The 25,933-nt window shown below is 37.6% G+C and overlaps 1 protein-coding gene across 4 annotated transcripts in view; it reads right to left on the reverse strand.

Annotated features, from left to right (window-relative positions):
* Positions 1–25,933, reverse strand: part of KCNH7 (potassium voltage-gated channel subfamily H member 7) — a 471,528-nt gene that overhangs the window by 151,832 nt on the left and 293,763 nt on the right. For all 4 annotated transcript variants that reach the window (XR_012000301.1, XM_025994147.2, XM_072751747.1 and 1 more), the window contains exon 3: positions 36–191. Coding sequence is in view for 3 of the 4 variants with exons in the window: in XM_025994147.2 (XP_025849932.1) it covers positions 36–191 (156 nt within the window). In the remaining variant the exon portion in view is untranslated. The remainder of the gene's footprint in view (positions 1–35; positions 192–25,933) is intronic.

Genomic DNA, 25,933 nt, shown 5'->3' on the forward strand with positions numbered 1-25,933 from the left:
TCAACAGCATTATGTACATGTTGCCTTTTACTTACGGTTTACAGTTTTGACTGGTAATATTGGGTTTACCCTCTCTGGGGAGGCAGCGTTTTCCTCATCTGTCACATATTCAAAATTAATGATGAACATCATAGCCACGCCCTCTTGGTTTTTCACTGGAATTATGTGAGTGTTACAAATGAAAGTGGACCCTAAGGAGATGAAAAATGAATGTTAGGTCAAAAATATGCCTTCATTTTGAAGTGTTAGTAATATTAAAATTCTAATAGACCCTTAGAATTTTCTATTCTAAATGATTATTGAATGATTCTAAATGATTATTGAAATTTAACGAAAATAATTTGACTTACTTCATATTTCATTGCACATATATTTATAGAAAAATATACAAATTTTGTCATAAAGACCTTACAGGCAAATTCAGGTACTACGTTATAGGAAAACAGAATATCAAATCTCATTTGTTTTCACACCCACCACTATAATAGTATACAGGGAAAAAAGCATATTCTTTAACTTTGTAGAAAAATGCTGCCTTTTCGTATATATTTTGATTAATTCAGAATCTATTCTATAAAGTATAGCTGCATAAACAGTGAAGATAATTCATCTGTGTCATCTTGATTTGAGTGTTAAGCAAATTATTTCCTTTTTCTCTTTTAATTTCCTGCATATAAGATAGTAAGTTATTGACTCTGTCTTACATATGTTCCAATAATTCTTTTCTTTTTTTCTGCAAAATTCACAATGTCCAAATAATAATGATTTTATTTGGTTTATAATCTGTTAGAAAGCAAGAACAAAATTTTGTCTATATTATTGTGTTAATTTGATTCCTTCAACTAAAAATATTATATTCTTTTTAAAGCACAATTATGGGGCTAGTAAGATACATTTTATTAGAATCTTCTGGAAATGAGATGAACACAGGGAAGACTCGGCTTACAATTAACTCCTGCCATCTATCCTCCAACAGAAAATCTAAGATCCAAGATTTAGAGAATACTGTCAAGATGTTGATTTCTTTTAAATCAGTTGACTTCTGACTGACTTCTTGAACTCAGGTACCACAGAACTTGCTGAGAACTCTCAGGTACTTGCAGAACTAAGTATTTCCTTTAAGCAGCTTACTCACATCTTTACCTTCTGGAAATTTCTTTTTTTAGTCATGGTGATGGAAACCTCGGGTTAAGGATTTGTTTGGGTTGAAAAGTATTTTTAAAATGCAAAACTGCAGGAAGAGTTCTCAGTTATTCAGACTTTTGACTTTTTTTTTTAAACAACTAGCTGGAACCATCTTGAATCTTGATGGTTCAGTGCAGAGGCAGGAGCAGGTTTGGAGCAAGTTGGACCTGGGTTCAGAGGGAGATATCAGAAAATGAGAGAACAAGAGTCTGAGGACAGAGGCATTGGCAAATAACAGGAGAAAGTAGTTGGAGGTCCAACATCCCCGAAGACCAGCGGATACTAGTATTTCAAAATGGTGTCCTATGTTTGTGTAACTATTAAAAACAAAATAAATATGAGAAATCCTTTCCTTTTTTTCTCATCCCTGCAACATGGCTCCTACTGCCAAAGCTGGGAACAAAGGCTACTGCTAATATTGCTATAGATTGAGATCACAGGTGGTAGAGCTTTTGAGGGTGGGCATCAGGGTCTACTTATTATTTATGATCCTGTTTCTATGGGTGAACATATTCTAATTTCCAAGGAACTGATTTACAAAAACACTTTTAGAACACAGACCTTACAAAGTTGGGGATGCCGATGTGTTTGTTATGATTCAGATTTTTAAATGTCAATAGTCTCCCGGATTTGAAATGTAGAAGGCTTTATTTATAATTAATATAATATTTTCTATAGATATGGCCATGGTTGTACAGATGTTGAAAAATATGTCTTAAGAATGACATGCTGCACCTTCATAGTCTTCAGCTATATCTTCAATTCATTTAATAAAATAGTTAGCTAGAGCACTTGTCATAGTTTCCATGGTAACAAACGGGATGACTTTAGTAAACAGAAAATAAGCAATTTAAGACTGTTCCATTAGAACTAAAAATAGAATTGCTTCAGGCCAGGCATCACAATACAAACTGGCTAAACAGAATGACTGAGAAGATGCTAGAAATAGCCATTGTGTATTCTGCTAATGAACCAAAATACATATTGATATTACCACTTGAAGAAATGACATTTCCTAGATCATTAGAATATCGTTGTGAATTCACAGATTTGTTACTTAGCAGTTTCAAACCTTCCAACAATTGAAATGTATGCTGATTGTACCACAAAACATAAAGTACAGATTTTTAAGAAATCAATAAATAAAAGATGTGGGAATAGAGATCTAATAGGCTTGTAATAGAGCATAGTAATTTCGCTTCTGGTAACAGGGGCAAAATCACGTATTGCAATACTAATGCTTGTAAATTTACTGGCTAGCGCTAAAAATCATAAAATTATAGTGCTTTATAAAAAAGTTCAGTTATACGCATTGGCTCCATAGCATATTGAATATGTATAATTAATCTGGGATTTACTGCCCACTAGCATTGTTTCCTGCATGTTTCTATTAAGCAATATATCTTTCCTAAAGTCAACTGAAAATTCACATTTACATTTTTTTTTCTCTTTTAGTTTTTGGATTTAATGTCTCCATCAATCTTGCATAGCATCCTGGAAAGCAGATATTGAAAGGAGATACATGGAATTTAGAAGAGGAGAATCAAATACATTTTATAGAGCAAAAGCATTTTAGCTTGCATCATTCTACCAACTCCAAGTTCTGTCAAGGTATTACTTTAGGAAAGTAACATCATTTTAAGAAGACATTACTGTGTGCTCCTAAATACTTTTCTTGGATGTGACATTGGGAGAAAGAGAAATGGAAATATGATCCAGGAAACACTAATCTAAGCAATGAAGAAAAAACCAGATGCACTCAATAATATGTAAATAAGGGAACTAAACCAATCTAGAAATAAAAAGTTCAGACCTTGTTAAAATGAATCAGTATTCAAATGGAATTAATAATGCTTGTTAAGAAGCTTATTTACAATAAGATTATCCAATAATTTTACAATTATACATGCAATTATACAAATATTAGTGAAACCCAGGTTCATTTCCATGTTTTGTCTCCTGAGTAAAAACATTCTCAAAACCAGGAAAAGCTGCTTAGGAAGAACAATGCTCATTATAATAAAATGTCTAAAATGTTAATTTTTAACTGTAGCCACAGAACAAGCAAACTACGGAAATCTGAATATTTTTCTTTTATTAATAAATTTTTGGCATACTCCTAGCTTTTGCATTTTAAAATAAAAGACCAGGACTCCTCCATTTGAGCACTTTAAATATATTTTATTCTACTGTTTATATTCACAAACCATCCTTATGTCCCTAAAATCAATAACTGTTTATTGAGCACCTAATATTGGGTCAAATCGTGTTCTGAGTTCTCAGATGGTGATGAGACAGACAGCAGTGAAAAAACAAATCAATGTTCTGCTCTTATGGAATTTATATAGACATAAATAAGTACATAGATATCTAATATCTCAAGTAAAAATAGGTGCAATGGAGGAAGAGAGAGCAGAATAAGATGATAGAGTATTTTCTTGGAATGCATTTCCTTGGAAGTGACATGTAAGCAAAGACATAAAGAAGTAATGTAGTTAGCTATGTGGCTCCATGAATAAAAAGTGCAGCTGGCAGAGAAAACTACAAGTACAAAAGTCTTCAGGTAAAAGCAGGGTTGTAAGCTCAAGAACAATGTGGAAGCCCATGTGGCTACTGTAGTATGTTGGTTGTATGGGTGGTTGGTGTTGGGTGGGGTTGGAAAGTAGGTAAGGTTGAAGAAGCAGGGAACCACCATGTAGAAGGCCAACATATGGTTTTAGAACTTTCCTCTCAGGCAAGATAGTATTGGAGGATTTTGTGCAGATACTCACATGACTTGACTTAAAACTACCCTCTGACTTATATTCGAAGAATAGCTTGGAAAGCCAGACAGAAGCAGGGAGGCCAGCAGGATAATATCACAACAGTACTGGTGAGCAGTTAGAGTGGTTTGAACTAGAGTGGTGTTGCTGAAGCTGGTCAGAAGGGGACCATCTGAGATATTTTAATGGTAGAGATTATAAGATTTGCTGGTATAGTAGATAGCATGTGAGAGAATGAGAAGGGTCACAGACAAGTCCAATTTTGGAGGTTGAGGCCCATTTATTAAAAAGGGGAAGATGGTGGGAGGAGGTGTTCTGGGGGTTGGGTAAATCCATAGGTTTTGGATATGTTAACTCTGTGGTTGCTTATTAGGTATCTAAGTGCAGATGTCTAGAAGGCAGTTGGATATAGGACACCGTAGTTCAGTTCAGGGATTGATCCAAGCCAGATATGTGACCTTGAGAGTCATTAGGGAATAGATTATATTTAAAGACAATATGAGGTCATCTAGGGAACAAATAGAGAAATTGTGTTTTTTAGCCAAACATTAAGGGACTACAGCATCAAAGAAAGGAAGGTGAAAAACCAGAGAACACTGGAGTAGTAGATCGTGAAGTGGGAAGAAAATCCATGGTATAGTGCAGAAAGAACTATTGCAAGGGAGGGCATGATCAACTACACAAAACTTGCTGATAGGCTCAATGAGAGCGAAGAAAACATCAAGACATGGGTAACTTGTTTTAGAGACATTTTGGTAGGTTAGTGGCTACGAAACTTTGGAATGCCTGTAAGAACAATTCAGAATAGAAACATACATGGAGTGCCTGGCTGGCTCGGTCGGTAGAGCAAGTGACTCTTGATCTCAGGGTTGTGAGTTCAAGCCCCACACTGGGTATAGAGATTACTTAAAAAATAAAATCTTAAAACAAAAGGAACAGAAGTGTACACAATTATAGGAAAGTCTTTTGAGGTGCTTTACTAAATAAAGAGGTGATCGGAAACCTGGGCTGATAACTGGAGAAGATTTTGAAATGATCAGACCTTGGATTTTTTTAGGTTGAGAGGTACTACAGCATATTTATATAGAAATGGAATTAATTCGTTTATTCATTTCAAATTTTTGTTACATAAAGTCCCACTATTGGTAAGGTCAGTAAAAGTCTAACATAGTAATTTACAAGACAGTAATGTTCTAATTTTTGTTTCCTTAGTCAGGGGCAACTCACTTCAGTGTTAATTAATTTCCATGTATATAGAATCTGTAGATAATAGTTTATAATCTATTCCTTGAGAGCATCACCTCTCTAATCAGACTGTCTGAATCTGAATCCTGGCTCCATCCTTTACCTGCTGAAAAAACCTTGGGTAATTTAGTGAATGTCACAGCAATTCAGTTTACTCTTCTATACATTAAGAATAATCCTTACTTCATAGAATTGTTCTGGGGACCAAATGAATTAATACCTGTGTACTATGATATTAGAATAGAATTCTCTCTCTTTCAATTTTCACTCATGGTATATGCTAATATAATAGCTATCAGGGAACTAAAGTGATAATGATCTCCTTCCACTTCACACATGCAGATTTATGAAGGAAATAACTACAGAACCTTTATATCCAGGATTTAGAAGAGGAGACTGGGAGAGGAGAGGAGAGTGATGAGAGGACTGAGGAAGAGATCTCTTTGGAGAAGACTGGCCCATTGCTGTGAGCTTCCTTCCTTCCACCCTCATGAGCTACCACCTTCCAAAGCCAGGACTAATGAAGTGATTTTAAGGGTCTACTCCAAGATCTCTGAAATGTGTTCTCTGCAGCTGCACGACAGGGAGAATGGGTATTTGAAAGCTATGTGGATGAATGGTAGGTCACAATGGGGCTTCAACCTTGGGGGTGTAGAGGGCCAAGAAGGAACAAGCTCTCAGTTTCTGTGGCAGAGACAGAGGGCATCATTACTAGGACAGGCAGGTGCACCCAAGTATCAGCAAAAGACTCGTGGTCAAGTCTTTTGGACCAGGAGTGGGTACAGGGTCCTCTAGAGATGGGAGTAAGGGGACTGCAGATGAAGAGACAGATAGGAAACTATCAGATACTGGAGGCTGAAGAGAAAATAGGCAAGAAACTCCAGGGGAGGGATAGCACCAGCAGGGGAAGGAATGTGAAGGGAGGTAGGGTACTGGCAAGAGGTCTGAAGGGCCTACTCAAGAAAGACAGTGTCAGCTCTTTCTTGAGTAGGCAGGTCCAGAGAAGGCAAAGACACCAGCGAAGTAGGAACCATCCAGGTTTGTATCTTTCTGCCCTTTCATCTTCTACTTGGAGGGAAGCAAAGAGCAACCAGAGTGTGGGAAGAGGGAAATGGTGAGAGGTTGAAGCTGGCTTTCTTTTGCATTCTGACCTCACAGCTCAAGCTTCATACCGATCAGTAGAACTCACATGCATGTAAAGCTCTTAGAATAGTACTTGGCAGGACACTTGGGTGGCTCAGGGGTTGAGCACCTACCTTTGGCTCAGGTTGTGATCCTGGGGTCTTGGGATCGAGTCTTGCATTGGGTTCCCCACAGGGAGCCTGCTTTTCTCTCTGTCTATGTCTCTGTCTCTGTGTCTCTTATGCAAAAATAAATAAAATCTTAAAAAAAAAATCCCAAGAAACAGAATTATACCTGGCATGGAGCAAAACTCAGTAAAGTGAACAATTATTTTTGCCTCTTGTTAGAGGGTCTCCAGAGGGGCCAGTTAACTTTCAAGGCTCTGTAATTTCCTCCAACCTTTTGCCATTCTTGAAATGGAAAGCTATACTATTTGTACTTTGGAACATCAAGTAGAGATTATTTTTCTCTGAGCTGATTGGTTTAGGGAATGCCTGAACGTTTGTAATTTCCTGCTTTCTCGTAGACTAGGGGACTCTTTGAACATTAAAAAATGCCATTAGAGACCTGCCTTAGAAGAAAAAAACAAAAAACAGCAGCCTCGGGACACAAAGGCTTCATCAAAAAGGCAGCGTTATTCATCTTGAGTTGGAAAGCCTTTTAGAAAGCAAAGGGGACTGTTGCTCCTCCTAGGAGAGAGCTACCGAGTCACAAATGACTTAAGGTAGAATCAGGGAAGCAAAAAGAGGAAACAAGTGAAATTTGTATTTGTATTTTCTGAATCTAGTGTTTCCTCTTATTTCCTTCTTTCATTACTTCTTACATATTCCTCTGCTCCCTGCAGGCCTCCAAGGTGAAATATTATGAACTTCCTCTTACCAAGGAGGAGCATCATGAAATATATTAATTTCTCATAGTACTGTCAATGACATAATGGATTACTATTCTCAGGAAATTTTTTTTAAGGGAGGTAGTGAAAAACAACTTAACTTAAGATGAACTCCAGTGTAGCCTCTATATAAAAAAATGTTTTGGTTGTAGAGAGAAGACCTCCCAGATATCCCTCAACTCATACTATCGAAGTAATTGCTTGCAGATATCAATATCACTGTTGAACAAGCTGTGATTTAAAGGACAGAAGACTGTAATGGAGTCCTGCAACTGAACTAGAAGAAATTTCTATGATTGGAGAGTTTAGCTTATGTTCTATTGTTTAGTCATTTGGGTATTTTTTAACAGATGTTTTCCCACTCTTGATAAGAAAAGAAAATGCACAGAGACTTCATTTATACTCATAATCCACTTCCAGAATTTATCCCAAGGTTTGCAGAATCACTGAGCAGTGAAAATATTCCATCTATAGCATATTTATAACCTGATTGTAAGCTCCCCAAAGACAGGATATTATCAATCTATGCACACAAGCCTCATCAACACATAATCGGAACTCAGTACATATTTGCTGACTACTTTTATTTCTTCCTAACAGTAAGATATTCGTGAAAAGCTGCCTACAGGTGATGACCCTAGGGCCAGACCAGAGCACCAATGGTAACTGTGGTGCGTACAAGTCTATAGTCTTAAGAAGATGGATTTCAGTTGTAGAGAGAGACCTGGGTTCTAAGCTGGATGAGTAATTTAGTTTCTCACTGCCTTGGCTTTTTTCTCTGTAGCTAAAGAGCACTTGTACTTAGGATTTCAAATTGGAGCACTAAATGAAAGGATGCATTTAGAGTACGGTGCCTAGCATACAATAGATACTCACAAATGGTAGTTTATGAGAATGTAATCTTTTAATATAATATGGTAGGTGTAGAAACCGAATATACCCAAAGTGCTACTCTTGTAAGAGGCCAGGGAATGTTGGGCCTGAGTTTTTTGGGCTGAGTAGGAGTAAACTTGGAGAAGGAAGTTTCAGTGAGAAGAAACATATGAACAATCAAACCAATTTTACTTTTACAACGAATTTTTCAGAAACCACTATGTGCCAGGCACTGTTCTAGGTGCTAAGGGGTCAGCAGGGAACAAAACTAAGCTAAGCCCTGCCAACATGTAGTTTATAATCAAGTGGAGTTAGGGGGGAGGCAGAAATAAATAAGTAAAATACATAATAGATTAAGTGGTGATAGTATTGTAGAACAGCACAGAATAATGAAAGGAGATAGTGCTGGGAGTAGGGGAAAGTCTGTAACTTCTAGTAGAGTCGAAAAGGCCTCCCTGAGAAGGTCACATCTGAATAAGGAACTGAAGAAACTGAGGAGTGAATCATGAGGATATCTAGAAAAAGTGGTAACAACACATGTGAAGGTCCTGCCTGGTACGGGGCTGCATTGTATCCTCTGAAATTCATACACTGAAGCCCTAACCCCAGTGTGACCATATTTGGAGGTACGACCTACAAGGAGGTAATTAAAGTTAAGTGAAGTCATAACGCTGGGACCCTAATCCAACAGAACCTTAGACCCTAATCTAACAGAATCTTATAGTGTCCTTATAAGAAGAGGAAGAGACACCAAGAGCATGTGTACAGAGAGGGAAAGCCATGTGAGGACCCAGTGAGAAGAGAGGCACGTAGAGGGTTTTCACCAGGGACCTTGGCCTTGGCCTTTGAACCTCCAGAACTGTGAGAAAATATATTTCTGTAATTCAAGCCACCCAGTCTGTAGTACTTTGTTACAGCAGCCTGAGCTGACTAGGATAGGCCCCAAGGATAAAGAGCTACGGTCAGTGTGGCTAAAACAAATGAAGCTGAGTAGAAAGTGCTAAGAGATCCAGGGCCGAGAGGTAACAGAACAAGGGACCAGGAGAGTGGAAGAAGAACAAGCCCCTGGTGGCCATCATAATGCCTTCCATTGACAAGGGGACAGCAATGAATGGACTGACAAGGGAAGTGATCGTCTCTGACTGCTGTAAAGAACTGGACTCACTTCGTTAAGCAAGTTGGTCTTTGCAGACTAGTAGTATACTAAGGACATACCGTGTGAAATGGGAAGCGATGGAGGAAGCCTTGAGGGGTAGGAGGTCATGTGTGAATATCTTCTATGTTCCCCGAATTCAGTCTTTTGAAGTTGGGGAGGGGCTCTAGTGAATTGTTTTAACCATGAGAGTATCTTGAAAGCAGTATTGTAGGACACAATGAGCACATGGGCTGTTCCAGGTATTAGTGATGCCTTAAGGAAGACAGATAAAGAAGGAGGTGCTATTTATTTGAAGAGACAGCAGACACGGTTAGATAAACTACTTATTAACAAGAATAATGGAATAGCCCATGGTTTATTTGGCCTGTGGACTAGCTTAAATTGGAGTGCTTATTGGGAGGCAAATACTCCAATACTTGCCCATTTCTCTTATTGTACCAGTCACATGGTTAAATCTAAGGGAAGCTAGTCAAAGCAAATTGGAAAAGGTCATGTGAGCTAAGAAAAACATTTTATACAGAAGCATCATTAACAAAACGACTGAGCTGGCAAAAATTAGGCAGTGCACCTAACAATACATTAGATCTAAAAAAAGAATTTTAACTCAATAATCACCAACATAGATAGATTTAGCATTACAATCACAGATGTGATTAAATCATAATAATTATGAGCATATTTAGATAGTTGATGCAGTTGATAGAGTAACATGGGATGAGAAATATCTTTTCAGAATTTTCAGGAGAGATTATATAGACACCTTTCATCTGAAAATTGAAGAACTAACCTAATTTATGCAAAGCTGCTTGTCACATTCACGTTCTGGGTGGTAGTATTAGCACTGTCTGAGATGTCAACAACAGGAATAATTTATTTTTAATTATTTTTCACTTAAAACAATTTTAAACTTTCAGAAAATGCTGAAGCAGTGCCATTCGTAGCACTGAGTAGCCTCTGGAATTGGACTGACCTAGCTCTGCTGTTTGTTATTCACTGAGTGGCCTTGGGCAAGTTACTTAATCTCCCCAAGACTCAGCTTCCTCATCCATAAAATGAGGAAAAGAAGGGAAAGTGCCTCACCTCACAGTGTTGTTGGGAAAGTGGAATTAGAGAGTATTTGTAAAATAGGTAGCATGGAACCTGATGTATAAAAGTTGAGCAATAAATGAAAGTTATTATTATTAACTGGGGTAGGAAAAATAAATTTCTCAACTTGAAATAGTTAAACTTCCCTCAAAGTTTTGATGATAAAATTAAGTCATTTGACTCTTTTTTTTTTTTTTTCAAGATATTTTAAATTTATTCATGAGAGACACAGAGAGAGAGGCCCAGGCCTAGACAGAGGGAGACGGAGAAGCAGGCTTCCCAGCGGGGACCCTGATGCGGGACTCAATCCCAGGACCCCGGGATCACAACCCAAGCCAAAGGCAGATGCTCAACCACTGAGCCACCTAGATGCCCCAAGTCATTCAACTCGTTATGGAGCTTTCGTGATGAATTCATTAGCTTGATCCCCCTTGTCTTCAGATGAGAAAATGCATCAAATGGCCATTGGGATGAGGCAGGGGCTCAGTAGAGAAAGACTCTTTAATTCTCTAAGATCTTAAAATATGTCTCCCTAACTTTGGAGTGACTAGGCCCTTGGTTTATTTCCTATATTTCTCCTGTCCCCATACACTGTCTTATTGCCTGAAAAAGAAAACTATAGACCAGGTAACTTTAATTGACCAAAGCAGAGCTCAGCCTCTTTGGGCAGGTCTCACAGTCAGTGGAATTTGGTATATAGCAGAAACATGTGAAACAGTCTTTAATTCTGGGTTTGCTCTAGGGGTACCATAATTAGTATTTGAAAGCACATGTTAGGAAGAAGGGTAATAATAACAGCTAACATTTATTGGATGCCAGCCACTGTTCTAATGGCTTTACATGCATTAATATCACTTGCATTTTCACAAATGATGATGGCACCATTATCATCCCTATTATGTAGATGAAAAGTAAGCCATGCACTGTTCTCTTTTTCCTTGATCTTGAGGCACTCCTTCCCCCTCACCAAGGTGGGGGAAGAATACTTGGGTTCCAATTCCTTCATTAGACTAATACCCTGAATTCCATGATTTTTAAATCAGGTATGTTCTAAGAGATGTTTATTTTTTTATAAGTAATGGCCTCAAGTCTTGCACATTTCTGCAGCCTTCCTTTCTCTTGCTACCTGACAGGCAGGAAGTGACCATGGACTTGCTGGGACTGCCTCAGCCCTACATTTCATTTACTCCATTCAGTCCTATACTGCCTTGTGCCCTCCGCCCCCCCTCCTGTTTATCAACTCTGGGTTTTTTACAAATAAAGGTGTTCAACTCTGCTCCCTCAGTCTCTCTATATTATCTTTTCTACTGCCGTTAACAACTGCATAATTAAATCATGGCTACTGTTTTCTGAATGTTTTCTATGTGCCACATGTTTCTAATGAGAAAGCTTTATCTTAGAGAAGTTTCTGAGGTAGGTAGTAGAATCAGGTTGGACCTCTGAACTTTCCAGCTTTTACTCTTTCTCCTATGTCAGTATTTCCCCAACAGTGAGATGTTAATAGGTGCTATTGGAAAGTTTTAGGGAAATTTGCAATAATATGTAGCTCCCTGCAATGCCATTGAAAAATACTGAATTGGGGTGCCTGGGTAGCTCAGTCGGTTAGGCATCTGCCTTCTGCTCGGGTCATGATCCTGGGGTCCTGGGATGGATCCCCAGATAGGGCTCCCTACTCAGTGGAGATCTTGCTTCTCCCTCTTCCTCTGCCTGCTGCTCTGCTTACTTGTGCTCTCTTTCTCGGTCAAATAAATAAAATCTTAAAAAAAAAAACCAACAACACTGAATTGTGTCACACTTCCTCTCTGTTTCAAAGACACCCTTCTGAGAAGGAAGAAAGTATACACCATAGGATAGGTTGCCTAGATATATATATAGGAGAGGAAGAAAATACAGAAAACACAGGACTGAGGCAGGACGGGAATTGCAAAGGTCAGTGTCACTTACTTAATATATTTTGCTTGGCATTGGTCCAAATCTGAGCTTTCAGAAGCCCAGGTAAAATAGCATTTTCATATTTGATCACATATCTTGCGGTGATGGTTTCTCCATAAGCCAATTATAAGTTGAGAGGTTATCAGTAAACAAAATATGAAAGAATGCTTCACATCCTAAGTCCTACTATTTTTTTTTTAAAGATCTTATTCAGGGCAGCCCGGGTGGCACAGCGGTTTAGTGCCTCCTGCAGCCCAGGGTGTGATCCTGGGGTCCCGGGATCAAGTCCTGCATCAGGCTTCCTGCATGGAGCCTGCTTCTCCCTCTGCCTGTGTCTCTGCCTCTCTCTCTCTCTCTGTGTGTGTCTCTCATGAATAAATAAATAAAATCTTAAAAAAAAATAAACTTCTTATTCATTTATTTGAGAGAGAAAGAGACAGAGAGACAGAGAGAAACAGAGAGAGAGAGAGCGAGCATAGGTGCACAATTTGGAGGGAGGGGCAGAGGGAGAGGGAGAAGCAGACTCTCCACTGGGCAGGAAGCCTGATGCTGATCTCAAACCAGCTGAGCCACCCAGGCACCCCTCTAGGTCCTACTATTTAATAGAGATCAAGTTGTAGAACATAAAAGCCCTAGTTCAATATTTCATTAGTATTCTGCACCAGAAATTGCATGAGATAACTGGTATCTGCAAGGAAATATTTTCACTGTGTTTCCTGAGGAGTCATTCCTCTTGGGACCCCTGGGTGGCTCAGCGGTTGAGGGTCTGCCTTCAGCGCAGGTCGTAATCCCAGGATGTGGGATCAAGTCCCACATCGGGCTCCCTGAATGGAGTCTGCTTCGCCCTCTGCCTGTGTCTCTGTCTCTCTCTCTCTGTGTATCTCATGAATAAATAAAATCTTTTTTTAAAAAATGAGTCATTCCTCTTCATTTGCAAAATATGGGGATATCTAACTTATAATTATTCGTTTACTCTCACTCCTTCCTATTGATACATTTTCTGTTAACATTTATGTTCAGGAGTTAGGTTCTTTTCATACTTATTAAACTTGATTATTGAAAAAGAACAGGTTCAGCCATTTTCCAACTTTCTTGATAAATCACTAATAAATTATTTTGAGGATTGAACTTAGAAAGAAAAATTCCTGCACCTTGTCTGGCTAGCAAATCAGATTGTCTCTGAAGATATATTATTATGATGATCCACTTCCCAGTGTTGGTTCTTGTTTAATTTTGGAGATGTTTAGATTGAATTAGTGAATTGGAACTAATAAGTGTTAGAACAAGCTGAAGCTGATTTACAGCACTGTATTCAATGTCCAGGCAAGACAACCTTATATTTTAATGAGGAATTCTGGGGCACATTTGTGGAAATTTTAATACTTTGTGGTTTTTACACTTAAGTAAATATTTGGTTATTTGGTTCAAATTTTTTCATAAGACATTTTTATGTTACAAAGCTGCAAACGTACCCATAGCAAGCCCATCCTACTAAACCGCTATTCTTTAAGATAAGACTTAAGTGACTGGATGGACTCAGAATATGAGCAAATTTGCACATCACCAGAATATGTACATGCTAGTGTCAAGGTCAAACATAATTAGAATCCTGAGGCCAACACCACTGTGTGGATGCCATTGTTAACTAAGGAGGCACATATCACATATGTGGTATGCTCTCTTCATGGTGTACTTGTGATTGTTAAAAAGAATTGTACATTTTTTTGCTCACACTAAATTTGCAAATTTGGAGCATGTACACAAGTTATAAATAATGTGAGTTCATTTCATATCTTTGAATAAAAATACACTTTGATTAATAAAATTTCAAAAGAATGTGTTAGATACCCACCATGTGCAAGGTACTGCATCAGAAATTGTAGAAGTGACAAACACAAGTAAAAAAATTTTTCATCCAAAAAAGAATCCACTCATGAGCTATACCTGAGAAGAGGACAAGTCATTAAAAAAAAAAAAAAAAAGAAAAGAAAGAAAGAAAGAAAGAAGAAAAAGAAAGAAAGAAAGAAAGAAAGAAAGAAAGAAAGAAAGAAAGAAAGAAAGAAAGAAGAAAGGTATCAGTTCAACTGAGCCTTAAATGATTGTGATGGGTGGAAATTTGGATTGGAGGAAAAGTGTGAGAAATGAAGAAACATGATGAATCTGGGGCAAAGTGAGTGGTGCGTGGCCCCCTCTGGAGCAACCAATTCAATTACCTCATGCCTAGTAATTCTAACTTGAAGAACAGCAACAAGCAACAATTGCTATTGACCAATTATTATGTTGAGTCCTGTACATGCTGTGATTTATTTAATCCTCATGAGAACTCTGATGAAGTACTAGAGTAACTATCCCTGTTCCATAGAAGCCTTTGAGTCATGGAAAGAAGTAACTTCCTCCAAGTCACCCAGCCAGTGTGTTGGAGAGTCAGGATAACTATCTAGATGGTGCAGCACATGGCACCATCTTCATAAAACATGATGAGGCTTTTTTCCCTACTTATTTATAGGTGCTATGCAGAACTCAGTCAGGGAGCATCATAGTCTTTCAGGGTTTGACTTGAGCATGCAGCTTCAGGGTGCTCATAAATACCCTCTACTTCATTTCACAGAAAAAAACATTTTATTTTTTATTTATTTATTTTTTTTTTAAAAGAAACATTTTAAAACACCAAACAGGGACACCTGGGTGGCTCAGTGGCTGAGCATCTGCTTTTGGCTTAGGTTGTGACCTTGGGGCCCTGGAATTGAGTCCAGCACTGGACTTCCCATAGGGAGCCTGCTTCTCCCTCTGCCTATGTCTCTGCCTCTCTCTATGTCTCTCATGAATAAATAAATTAAAAAATCATTAAAAAAAAAGAAACAAAACAAATAATAAACAAAACAAAAAAACACCAAACAAGTCATGCAAAGTGGTTCAGGCCTCTTCTGAGAGTCCTTTACAGTGAGTACAGGCCTTAATGGGTTAAAAGTAGTCTCCATAGTCCTGTCTGGGACCAAAGCGGTAGAAGCAGAAAAAGGTGAAATTTTAGTTATTTCTCCAAGTAACTTACTCCTCTCCTCTTCTCATAAAATTTTCTATCTTGTTTGACCATTGTAACTTGGGATTTTCATTTTTTTTTTTTTAAATGCCTAGACTATTTTTACAGAATAGCAGACGGAGTAGAAAGGATGTCCTGGAAACTAGTGACAACACGGGATTTTGTTCCCATTGGCAGCGTTAGGAGGGAACACCCTCTCCCAGGCTTTGACACCAGCTTGGGGGCAAGTGACTACTACAGATGTTCCCTGCTCCCTACGGGTGCCAGAAGCGTGGGCCTGCAGCAGACGCCTGATGGCACGGATTGCTTTGCAATGGCTCATATTGCCCTGGATATATATTTCCAAATGCAGTTGCACAGCATGAGAGAGGTTTTACTTCAAATTCACAATGACTACTTTTAGTGTTTCTTTTATGTCTTACCCATATCAGGCTTCATGACCTAGTCTATGTTTTCAAGGTAGCAAAGTAGCAATCACTATGGTCCATCTGTACACTGAGTTTAAGAGACAAATGTGGCTGGGGATGATCTGACTTGTGCACACAGCAACATAGATTTATCTGAGGGTGAGAATGTACTTTCTGTGTCCATGAGAGGCTGTGTCCTTGAGAGCAGATAAGCATAAAGCCACTGCATCAGGTCTTCACAAGTTAATTCCTAGATGTGCCACTTCTCAGCTTTTGATCTTAGAATAAGTTACTAAACAGCTCTGAGAGTCGGTTTCCTCATCTGAAAAATGGGGATAATGTTACCCACTTCATGGAGTTATTGCGAGGATTAAGTGATCCAATATCTGCAAGAAGCTTAAGATATTGCCTTATACACTGAAAAAAAAATTGTTAGCTATTATTACCATAAAAGAATTAATAAAGAATAATTTTTAAAAAGATTTTTATTTATTTATTCATGAGAGACACAGAGAGAAAGAGAGAGGCAGAGACACAGGCAGAGGGAGAAGCAGGCCACACGCAGGGAGCCCAATGTGGGACTCGATCCCGGGTCTCCAGGATCACATCCTGGGCTGAAGGCGGCGCTAAACCACTGAGCCACCCGGGCTGCCCCCAAAGAATAATTTTGAATTCAGTAACTAACAACTCATTAATTGAAAGAGCCAAAATTTTTCTTCAGGTTGAGAGGAAAGGACAAAATGTGCTTTTCCCTGTGAGCATCTGCCTGCAATACCCCATATTTCTGGTTCTCTTAGCATCTAACTGTTCATTCCCCTCCTCAGACTTTGCCTCTGGTTCTAAACTTCTCCTAGGTTTATCTCTTAGGAGAATTTACCAGTCCATATATTTATGTAAGGGTCTTGCCTAAATATTTGTTTGATAGAAATACAGGGGGGTTAATTTTCACATAAGAGAATAAATCTCAGCTCTGGTGCCTGAAAACTTTTGGGAGATAAGGCCTATGCTCATTTGGTTTTATCCATGACTAGAAATATGTTGGACTTAAAAGCTGGGGTTAATTCCATCAGCTGAAGGTTAAGCCTTTAGCTTCTCTAAACAGAAAAGTCCATCTAACTGCCAGTGACTTTTTGCCTGATGACTTTGAAGCTGATTAGTAACTCTCTATCAACACGTTACTTCTCTTAATGTATGTCTGTTTGATAGGTACTCTCTGGAGATAAAGTCCTATATTAGAGAAGATTCTCTAAAGAAGGAGATTTCAGTTACTATGGTGAACCAATGGGATAGACATTTTGATGACAGTGGAAACCTATCACCCTTAAATGATAAAGAACTGAAAAAAAAATTAAATTGAACACACTGGTGAGATTTCAATAGACATTATAAAACCACTGGCAAGGCTGATTTATCATGTATTATATTTGAGAAGAAAAAGATTAAATTTTAAGATGAAAAGAATTTACTAGATTCTTTTCTTGTACTGTCATAGTAAATTGCTAGGAACGAGGAGAGCAGGCAATATTACATACCATTAATGCTAACAAAAACAAGGGAGGAGCCAACATTTGGTCATCTACTAACATAACTAGAAAAAAACATAGTAGGGAGACTCTGTACCCAAATTTCGATTCACAAGAAGAAATTGATGATTTCATCAGTAGTTTTTAAAATGCTGCTCCTTCTAAGAACTGCACCTAAGAAGCAATCAGTATTTCAAAGTGTCTACACGTGGATTTTATGGAAAATCTCCCAGAGAGGCGATATCAAGTTGCATTTTAGTGAAGAATGCATAAATATTTCTAAATCCATCTCAGAAGCCAAGGTGTAGAATGCTTGTCAAAATATATAGACTATATATATATATATATACACATATATACATATGTATATATATAGAGAGAGACAGTGAATGGTAGTTCAGAGCCGAGCTAGAGGGAAAATAATTGAACGATGGCATATGCTACTCCTAAGCCATGTCCTCTTCAGGAAGGCATTGAGGTGGGAGTGTCAGTGTTGGTATTTCTGTTGAATTTATTCAGTTTGCTCTTATAGGCTGATTCTCTATCCTTCTTCTATTCAGAATGGTAAGAAGATGGCACCAGGATGGCTTCATCCTCTGGCTTCCAGGAGGGTTTTAGCCAGTGGAGACTTCCAGCAAGCGATTGGAGGGAAGGAAGAGAGAGATGGGATATTTTCCCCCAGACTCCAGCTCTACTAGGTTGCAGTTTGGGATGCATCCCTCACTAAATTCATAGTCCTTGTCATCCCTTAGTATATAGATCTGTCTCAGGATCTGTCTCAATAATTATCATTCCCTCTGCTTGCCCCTTCTAATGACCCTCCATGGAAACTAAGCCTGGGACACTGCACTGTTTCTTCTTGCATCTCATAAGCCCTACCCTCATTTTTGTAAATGGCTCTTTTATGAACTCTCCTCAAATTACCCGACTTGAGTGTTCCAAAAATATTTGGATACTGATTCATACAGGATAAAAATATTACTAGACAAGGGAAGTAAGTGAAAGCAGACATTCCATACTTAAGCAATAAAGATGTAGCAAAATATGGAGATAATGTGAAGCAGTTGGATGTGTTAGACAAAAAGACCCTAAAAAATTAGGCCAGATGATAATAATAATAACATGGCACTACATTTGTCCCCATATCTATTGGCAGAAATCTTAATCAGGATAAAACATGAGTGTCAGGTGTCTGGATAAGATAAATGACTTTCCAAGATTAAATTCTTTTAAAACTTCAACGGAGATGAAATATAATAGATTTAGTTCTGGGCAGTGGTCAGAGGATGGCAAAGTAGTAAGCACCACCAGCGTAATCAAATTCAACATTTTAGTTAAAGTGAGAAACTAAAAATAACAACCAGAAGAGTGCTTAATGATGGAAAACAAACAAACAGAAAAACCTGATGGAAGATTTAAAATGTTTTTTTTTATAAAGTCCTCATTAATATACCAGGGGAAACCTTTAGGTCACTTAAAAGCACCACTATGTATTACCAAGAAAATAACCTGACTATAAGCCCAGCATGACTAAGTGGCGAAACTATACACTTGAATAAAGAAAACAAACAAAAAATTAAGACATTTTTTCCAAAATGAAGAAATTGTGAAAGAAAATTATGAAACCTAGTAAAATTCAAGGGTGAAGTGTAAAAAAATTAAGCACAAATAATTTGAGAGGCACTTGCAAATTTTAAGCAATTAATTAAATGAGTTATTACAAGGTTAAAAAAAAACAAGGAGATAAACTGGGGAACAAATGTGATGACTGAAGGTACATTCAGTGTAGAAAAGGAAACTCAGTTAAAGGCGTGCATTCTACAAGACACAGAAGAGTTCTAGAACCACATGTAAGTTGAGTGCATTAAATGTATTGTACAAAAAAGAATATAAGTCACCTTCGATGACCAGTATTTAACATACTCAAGGTAGGGTGGCCAAGGTATGTAACTTATTACTTTCATGACCAATGTACTAGTCAATGTGATCCCCACGCTAAGCATTTAAGAGGGATCAACAGATTAGAGCAGTGTTTCTATGCCAGGCAAGCAGTTGGCAATGGTTATAAATTGTAGGATACTAACGCCCTATTGAGAATAACGCGTTGGTGGAAAGGTAACATTTTTCTGTAAGGCAAAATCTGGTCTGTTTCATCTGTTGGATATTTTTTAGCTTGAATAAATACCAAGCAGAATCAAAATGAAAAGAGAAGTAAAACAATGGAATAGAAATTGTTAGCTGGCCACTCCGGACCTAGCCTTGTGGTAGGGGTTTTAACACATCCATTACATACTAACAGTGTTCTGGGGGTGAGAGTCCTTGTCTCCTTTTCACAGAAGGAAGCAGGGCTCCAGGACCACATCACTAACTGGCTAAGTTTGAATCATCATGGAGAAGTAGACTCCAGACTCCTGCCCTGGTCTGTCTGGTTCTAAGCATTGACTTTATTTCAGTAAATTCATTTAGACTACTTAAAAATGTTTAACAGATATTTATCAGAGGTTAAAAAAGTGAATGGCAGTCTTATTTGGAAAGTGTTTGGCAAAGATAAGGAGCTGATTCAAAAATAAGAAAGAAAAAAGTATAGGAACAATCAGGCATCTCTAAGCCTAGGAATCTTCAACAGCGCTTCCTAGACCGAATTCGAAGATGATTCCCAGGATATCCTGCCTGTCATGCGCATGCCCTGAATAATTCTAGGGACAATGAATATGATTAGTCTGACCCTTACAAGTACTTTATGTCATATGGTACAGTTGACTTTAAGAAAGAAAATCCTAACATAATCACTTAGAACCTTCAGAAGCAGAGCTTTCTGGTTCTGGTCACAAGAGGGAAAACCTTAGACTTCTGGCCTGGAAGAAAACAGAACATTCATGCTGAGAGGGGAAGCCCCAAGAAGCTGAATGACAGCTAGCAGGAAATTGGTTCTTTTTTTTTTTTTTTTAATTTTATTTATTTATTCATGAGAGACACAGAGAGAGAGAGAGAGAGAGAGAGGCAGAGACACAGGCAGAGGGAGAAGCAGGCTCCATGCAGGAAGCCCAACATAGGACTTGATCCAGGTTCTCCAGGATCACACCCTGGGCTGAAGGCAGGCGCTAAACCGCTGAGCCACCCGGGCTGCCCAGGAAATGGGTTCTGCCCTCAACCTTGCACTTGAGGAGAATCTCAACCCATAGGAGAACCACAGCCCTGGAATGATAGCTTGATTTCTGCCTTGTAAGATCCTGAGTAAAAACCCAGTAACACTGTGCCAGGACTTCTGACCCACAGGGCCAGGAGCTAATACATTGTTCAAAGCTGCTGAACAACGTGGTACTTTATCATGCAGCTTTAGGAAGCTAATGCACAACAAAAACTTATCTGACATTTTTAAAAACTTCAGGTGACTGAACAGTAAAATTACAGGAAGATTTTGCACATAGCAAAAGTTTGATCTGTGGGGAATACACTGAATGGAGATTGAGTTATGTGGACTATGTGAAATGGGAGAAGTTTCAGTTGGGGCTTAGGCAAGGCATTTCAGGAACTATTAATCTAGATGATATTTGCAAGATAATGGATGGGTTTCAACCAGCAATTATGATTTATTAAAGAGCTACAGGGAACATTTTCATTGTTCCCTGTAGACATGGGCTCAACGGGCTTCTGTTGAAAAGACCAACAACATGTTTGAGTATCCTCAGGAAGGGCTTTGGAAACTCGAATCAAAAGGTCTGGAAAAACTATATGGCTAATCCTTTTCCCTGATAATGTGAAGAGTTATCCTTCTTACACATCAAGAAATGCTTAAGTGATAGACTGGGTCCCAGATGAGAAACTAAAATGAACAACAATCCAAACTTTCTTCGGAAGTACACTTTACAACTATGCCCTTGATCTGGAGAATTAAAGACTGAGGAAATATTCTCAATGTTAATCCAAAAAAAAAAAAAAAGAAAAGAAAAGGACTTCAGAGAAGGTGTGTTTGTAACAATATGAAGCCAGTTAGTAGGAGTGGTTGCTTCTTTGCCTTTGGTGTATTTCTTCCATGTCCCAGAAGTTAGATTACTGTAACACTCTTGACCACTCTCCTCCCCTTTGGTTACTTTTGGGAAAGTAGAGAAATTTATCCAGTTGGTAAATTGATATAATATATTGGGCATGCTTGAATCAGCTGCTCTTTTAATCTCTTAAGAATAAGCCTGACCAAAGAGAACACATTTTCTCCTCTGGATGTCTCTGAGTAGATAAAGCTGTTTTATTCTGAGGCCAACTATGAGGAGGTCTAAACCTCCTAAAAATATAAGCCATAAACTCCACCCTAGCCTTTTTTGGAGTCATAAAGGTGAAGTTTGGCTCCAGAAATTGTATTGTTGGTCTTATTTTTCTACTAGTTTATTTGACTATGTGGTAGGGAAAAAGTACTATTTATTAGGTGTCCTCAAAGAGCCTGACAATGGGCACAAGGTAGCTCCTCCAAATATTACAAAGAGGAATTTTAAAATTTGAAACCTAAAGCATAGTTTTTTTTTTCATAATTGGTAATATATTTAAGAAGCGTACATGATGAAATTACAACGGACTTCAAGGAGTGTTTAATAAATCTAAGTATTATAAATTTAAAAAGAATTAAAGCTATGAATACATGCCCACATTTCTGAGGTCATAAAACAGGGTTATTATAACATTCTGCATGGTATCCCTGCTATATTTTAATTCATTTTCTCATTATTTATGCAATAGTCTAAACCTGTGTGGCATTTTTAATATCTGAAGAAATTTTCAGCATTGGAAATGTTTCTAATATCAATATATGAAGCATAAAAATCACCCATGAGCCTCAACAAGGAAGATTAGTAATCCTAATCCTCTTGTGTATTTTTCTTTATTCACTACTAGCTTTATTCTTTACTAACTTTACAACATCAAGTTTTTAATTACTAAATTCTTGATACAGAATGTGAATTTTACTTTTAATGATTCTTCTAGGAGTTGTTATGAGCACTCTAACCAGGGGAAATGCATGACAAACAGTAATTAAACTTTTAAATGGAAATCTCTCTAACAAGACAGTGACAAAAGATCTAAAATGAAGACCTAGATTAATCTGGCACATTAGACATCTCATTGTCATAGTTCCCTGAACCCAGGAATGAGAAGGAATCATGTTGCTTTCATCTAGAAAATACAACTGAAAAACTGACACTTTTCTCTTTGAAGGAATTTAAGGAGAAAAGACAAAGTATTGGACAATTCCAAAGGACTCTATTATCCTTTTATCTGGAAGTCTTCAGCATATTTGGAAGGATTCTGCAATTTATTACACCATTTATACTGATGGTCTATTTCGTGGGATTCTATAATATTATTTGTATATTAACTTCCCAATTTGAGTATAAGATGAAGATATACTATTTCTTTTATTTGTTTATATTTATTAAAACACAACTCCTTTGTGCACAAATGTTTTGTTCAAGTTTAATGAGTAAGTAAACTTCCCAGAGTAGGTCCCACCAGAAACGACATGGTTTTGTGTCAAACTGGGTCAGACCTGAAGTATCTATGGGGTTGCATTTGCCTACACACCCCTGGGATACTTTTTTATAATGTTTAGGGACTACTGTATTATCAATGACTTAGGGATCTTAGTTTCAAGAAACAAGTCACTCTATCTCTGGCATAGCTATAGAGATAACAAAATCATTATTACATTATTACAAAAAGCAACAAAAGGAAGGTGTAGTTTACTCTGTACCCTTGGCATAGTTTTATTTTTTTTTTAAGATTTTATTTATTTATTCATGAGAGACAGAGAGAGAGAGAGAGAGAGAGAGAGGCAGAGACGCGGCAGAGGGAGAAGCAGGCTCCATGCAGGGAGTCTGATGTGGGACTCGATCCCAGGACCCTGGGATCACGGCCTGACCTGAAGGCAGATGCTCAATCACTGAGCCACCCAGGTGTCCCATTGGCATAGTTTTAAAAGGATATAACTAGAATAAATGTATATGCAAGGAAACGGAGGGAAACAAGTGAGGCTGAGGATTGTAAAGATGGGTAGAAAATACAGTCACATTTGTGCTAATCAGAACTTAACCCATTGTGGAAGCTACTTTACTACCAAGAAAGGAGCTATAGAATTCTTTATAAGATTGTACTTCATTGAATGTATATTAGTTTCCTATTGCTACTAAAGAAAATCACCACATATTTAGTAGGTTAAGACAACATAAATTTATTATTTTACAGTTTTGGACGTCAGAAATCCAAAATGAACTGGCAAGGGATGACAACCTGGTTGGAAGGTAAAGTCTAGGAAACTTACTTTGGAGTTGGCTTGTCATAGCAAGCTTGACATTTTTACATGGATGTTATGTTTATATGGTGGCAGACTGAAGACAGGACCTAACAACTCAGGAAACAACAGATGTTGGAGAGCATGCAGAGAAAGGGGAACCATCACACACTATTGGTAGGAATGCAAACTGGTGCAGCCACTCTGGAAAACAGGATGGAGAGTCCTCAAAAATTTAAGAATAGAACTACCCTCTGGCCCAGCAATTAAACTACTAGGTATTTATCCAAAGGATACAAATCTAGTGATTTGAAAGGGCACATGCACCTCAATGTATATAGCAGCAATATCCAAAATAACCAAAATATGGAAAGAGCCCAGATATCCACTAACATACAGATAAAGATATATATGTGGAATATTACTTGGTCATCAAAAAGAATGAAACCTTACCAATTCAATGACATAGATGGAACTAGAAGGTATTATGCTAAGTGAAGTCAGTCAGAGAAAGACAAATACATTTCATTTCACTAATATGTAGAATTTGAGAAACAAAACTGATGAACACGGGGAAAGGGAAGGAAACATAAAATAAGATGAAAACCAAGAGGAAGACAAAGTGTAAGAGACTCTTGATTATAGGAAACAAACTCAAGGTCTTTGGAGGGGAGATGGATGGGGGATGAGGTAATTGTGTGATGGGCATTAAGGAGGGCATGTGATGTCATGAGCACTGGGTGTTATATGCAACTGATGAATCACTGAACTCTACCCATGAAACTAATAATATACTATATGTTTACGAAACTGAATTTAAATAAAAAAATTAAGAAAAACTTTTAGAGTCAAATTCTTCTCCTCTTCTCCCCCCTCAAGTCAAAGCCCTTGGCTCTACCATTGTTAGTGTTAGTCCTGCTTAAAGGAAAGGGAAAGACAAAAAAAGGGAAGCAGGTTGGTCCCACTGGATGGAATTTACTTGGTGTCGACGCTCACTGATTAAACAAGTCCTGCTCTCTTTGGCATTTTATTTCATCCATTAGGTCAATTCAATGTCAGTATGCCAAAGTACCTCAGTTTCTCTCAATTTCTCAATATATGTTTGATACCCTTTACCCAAATTCTGTCTTCAGATACTCATGTATATTCGGAACTTACTTAGTCTTTGATTAGAATTTTACATGAACAATAAAGTAAGAGTTCTCTTTGTGACACACTAAACTTAATTTTAATGTAGGAACCCAGAACTTTGAACCAAATTTGGTTATTTAGGAGACTAATTCTGATAATCTTATGGGAATTTTAGGTTTCAGGTTTTTTGTAGTTTTCATATATTGGTTTCATCAGTATTTATCTTCTACATGGAGATAAGCAACCTCATGGTGTCTATAAAAATGTAGAGTTATTAAAGCACTTGCCATGTGATTATAAAATGGCCTAATCTATTTGAGCAAAAATTCCCATACATTTTAGGGTAATTATTTTTCCAGTTTCTTTGTTTATATGATCCTATGTGTTAGACAGATGTTAATAAAGATGTTCATTACAGTGTTTTATATGCTGGCTCAAATTGTTAAAAAAACAAAACAAAACATTCAAATGGAACCCTGAGAAATTTTCACATATGTTGTCAAAAAATTAGAATACAATGCGATTGTAAAAAGGAACTAGGCACATTGCTGTGTATTGGTATAAAACTATGTTCACATGATATAATAAAGAATTTAAAAAATCAGCTTGAGGAGTGAATATTTATATTCCGTAAATTTTGCTAAAATGTATCCATATAGTTATGCATGCTTAGAATAGAATCTGGAAGGAAATACACTTGTACATGGAACTGTTACTAATTAAAAATAACATTGAATACTTATTCTATGTCAGGCTCTGTTCTAAACGTTTTGTATGTATCATTTTATATAATTCCACAGGACACCTATGAAATCCTTTTATCTTGATTTTATAGATGAAACCAAATCACAGACAGATGAAAAAACTTGGCAAAGACACTTGGTTATCTAACACTATCTTTGGGATGTGAATTTTCAGAGGGCTCTTACCTCTACTTTGTTCACAGTCTATGCTGGAATTCTCATGAGTGTGTATGTATTACTTTCATAATTATGAAAAAGAAGGTCTTTTTATATGGGAAAAAAATCCCTGTAAAGGAGAAAATAAGTTGTGAACATCTGGCTGCAATTTATCTCACGTGATATATTATTTGAAATGTAAGAAAACTGATACTTGAGGGACTCCTGGGTGACTCAGGGGTTGAGCTTCTGCTTTCAGCCCAGGGTGTGATATCAGATCTGGAGATCCAGTCCCACAGCGGGCTCCCTGCATGAAGCCTGCTTCTCCCTCTATGTCTCTGCTTCTCTCTCGGTATGTCTTTCATGAATAAATAAATAAAATCTTTTAAAAACAAACAAAAAATGCTGA

Source organism: Vulpes vulpes, chromosome 3 (genome assembly GCF_048418805.1).
Source record: "Vulpes vulpes isolate BD-2025 chromosome 3, VulVul3, whole genome shotgun sequence".
Taxonomy (NCBI): Eukaryota; Metazoa; Chordata; class Mammalia; order Carnivora; family Canidae; genus Vulpes; species Vulpes vulpes.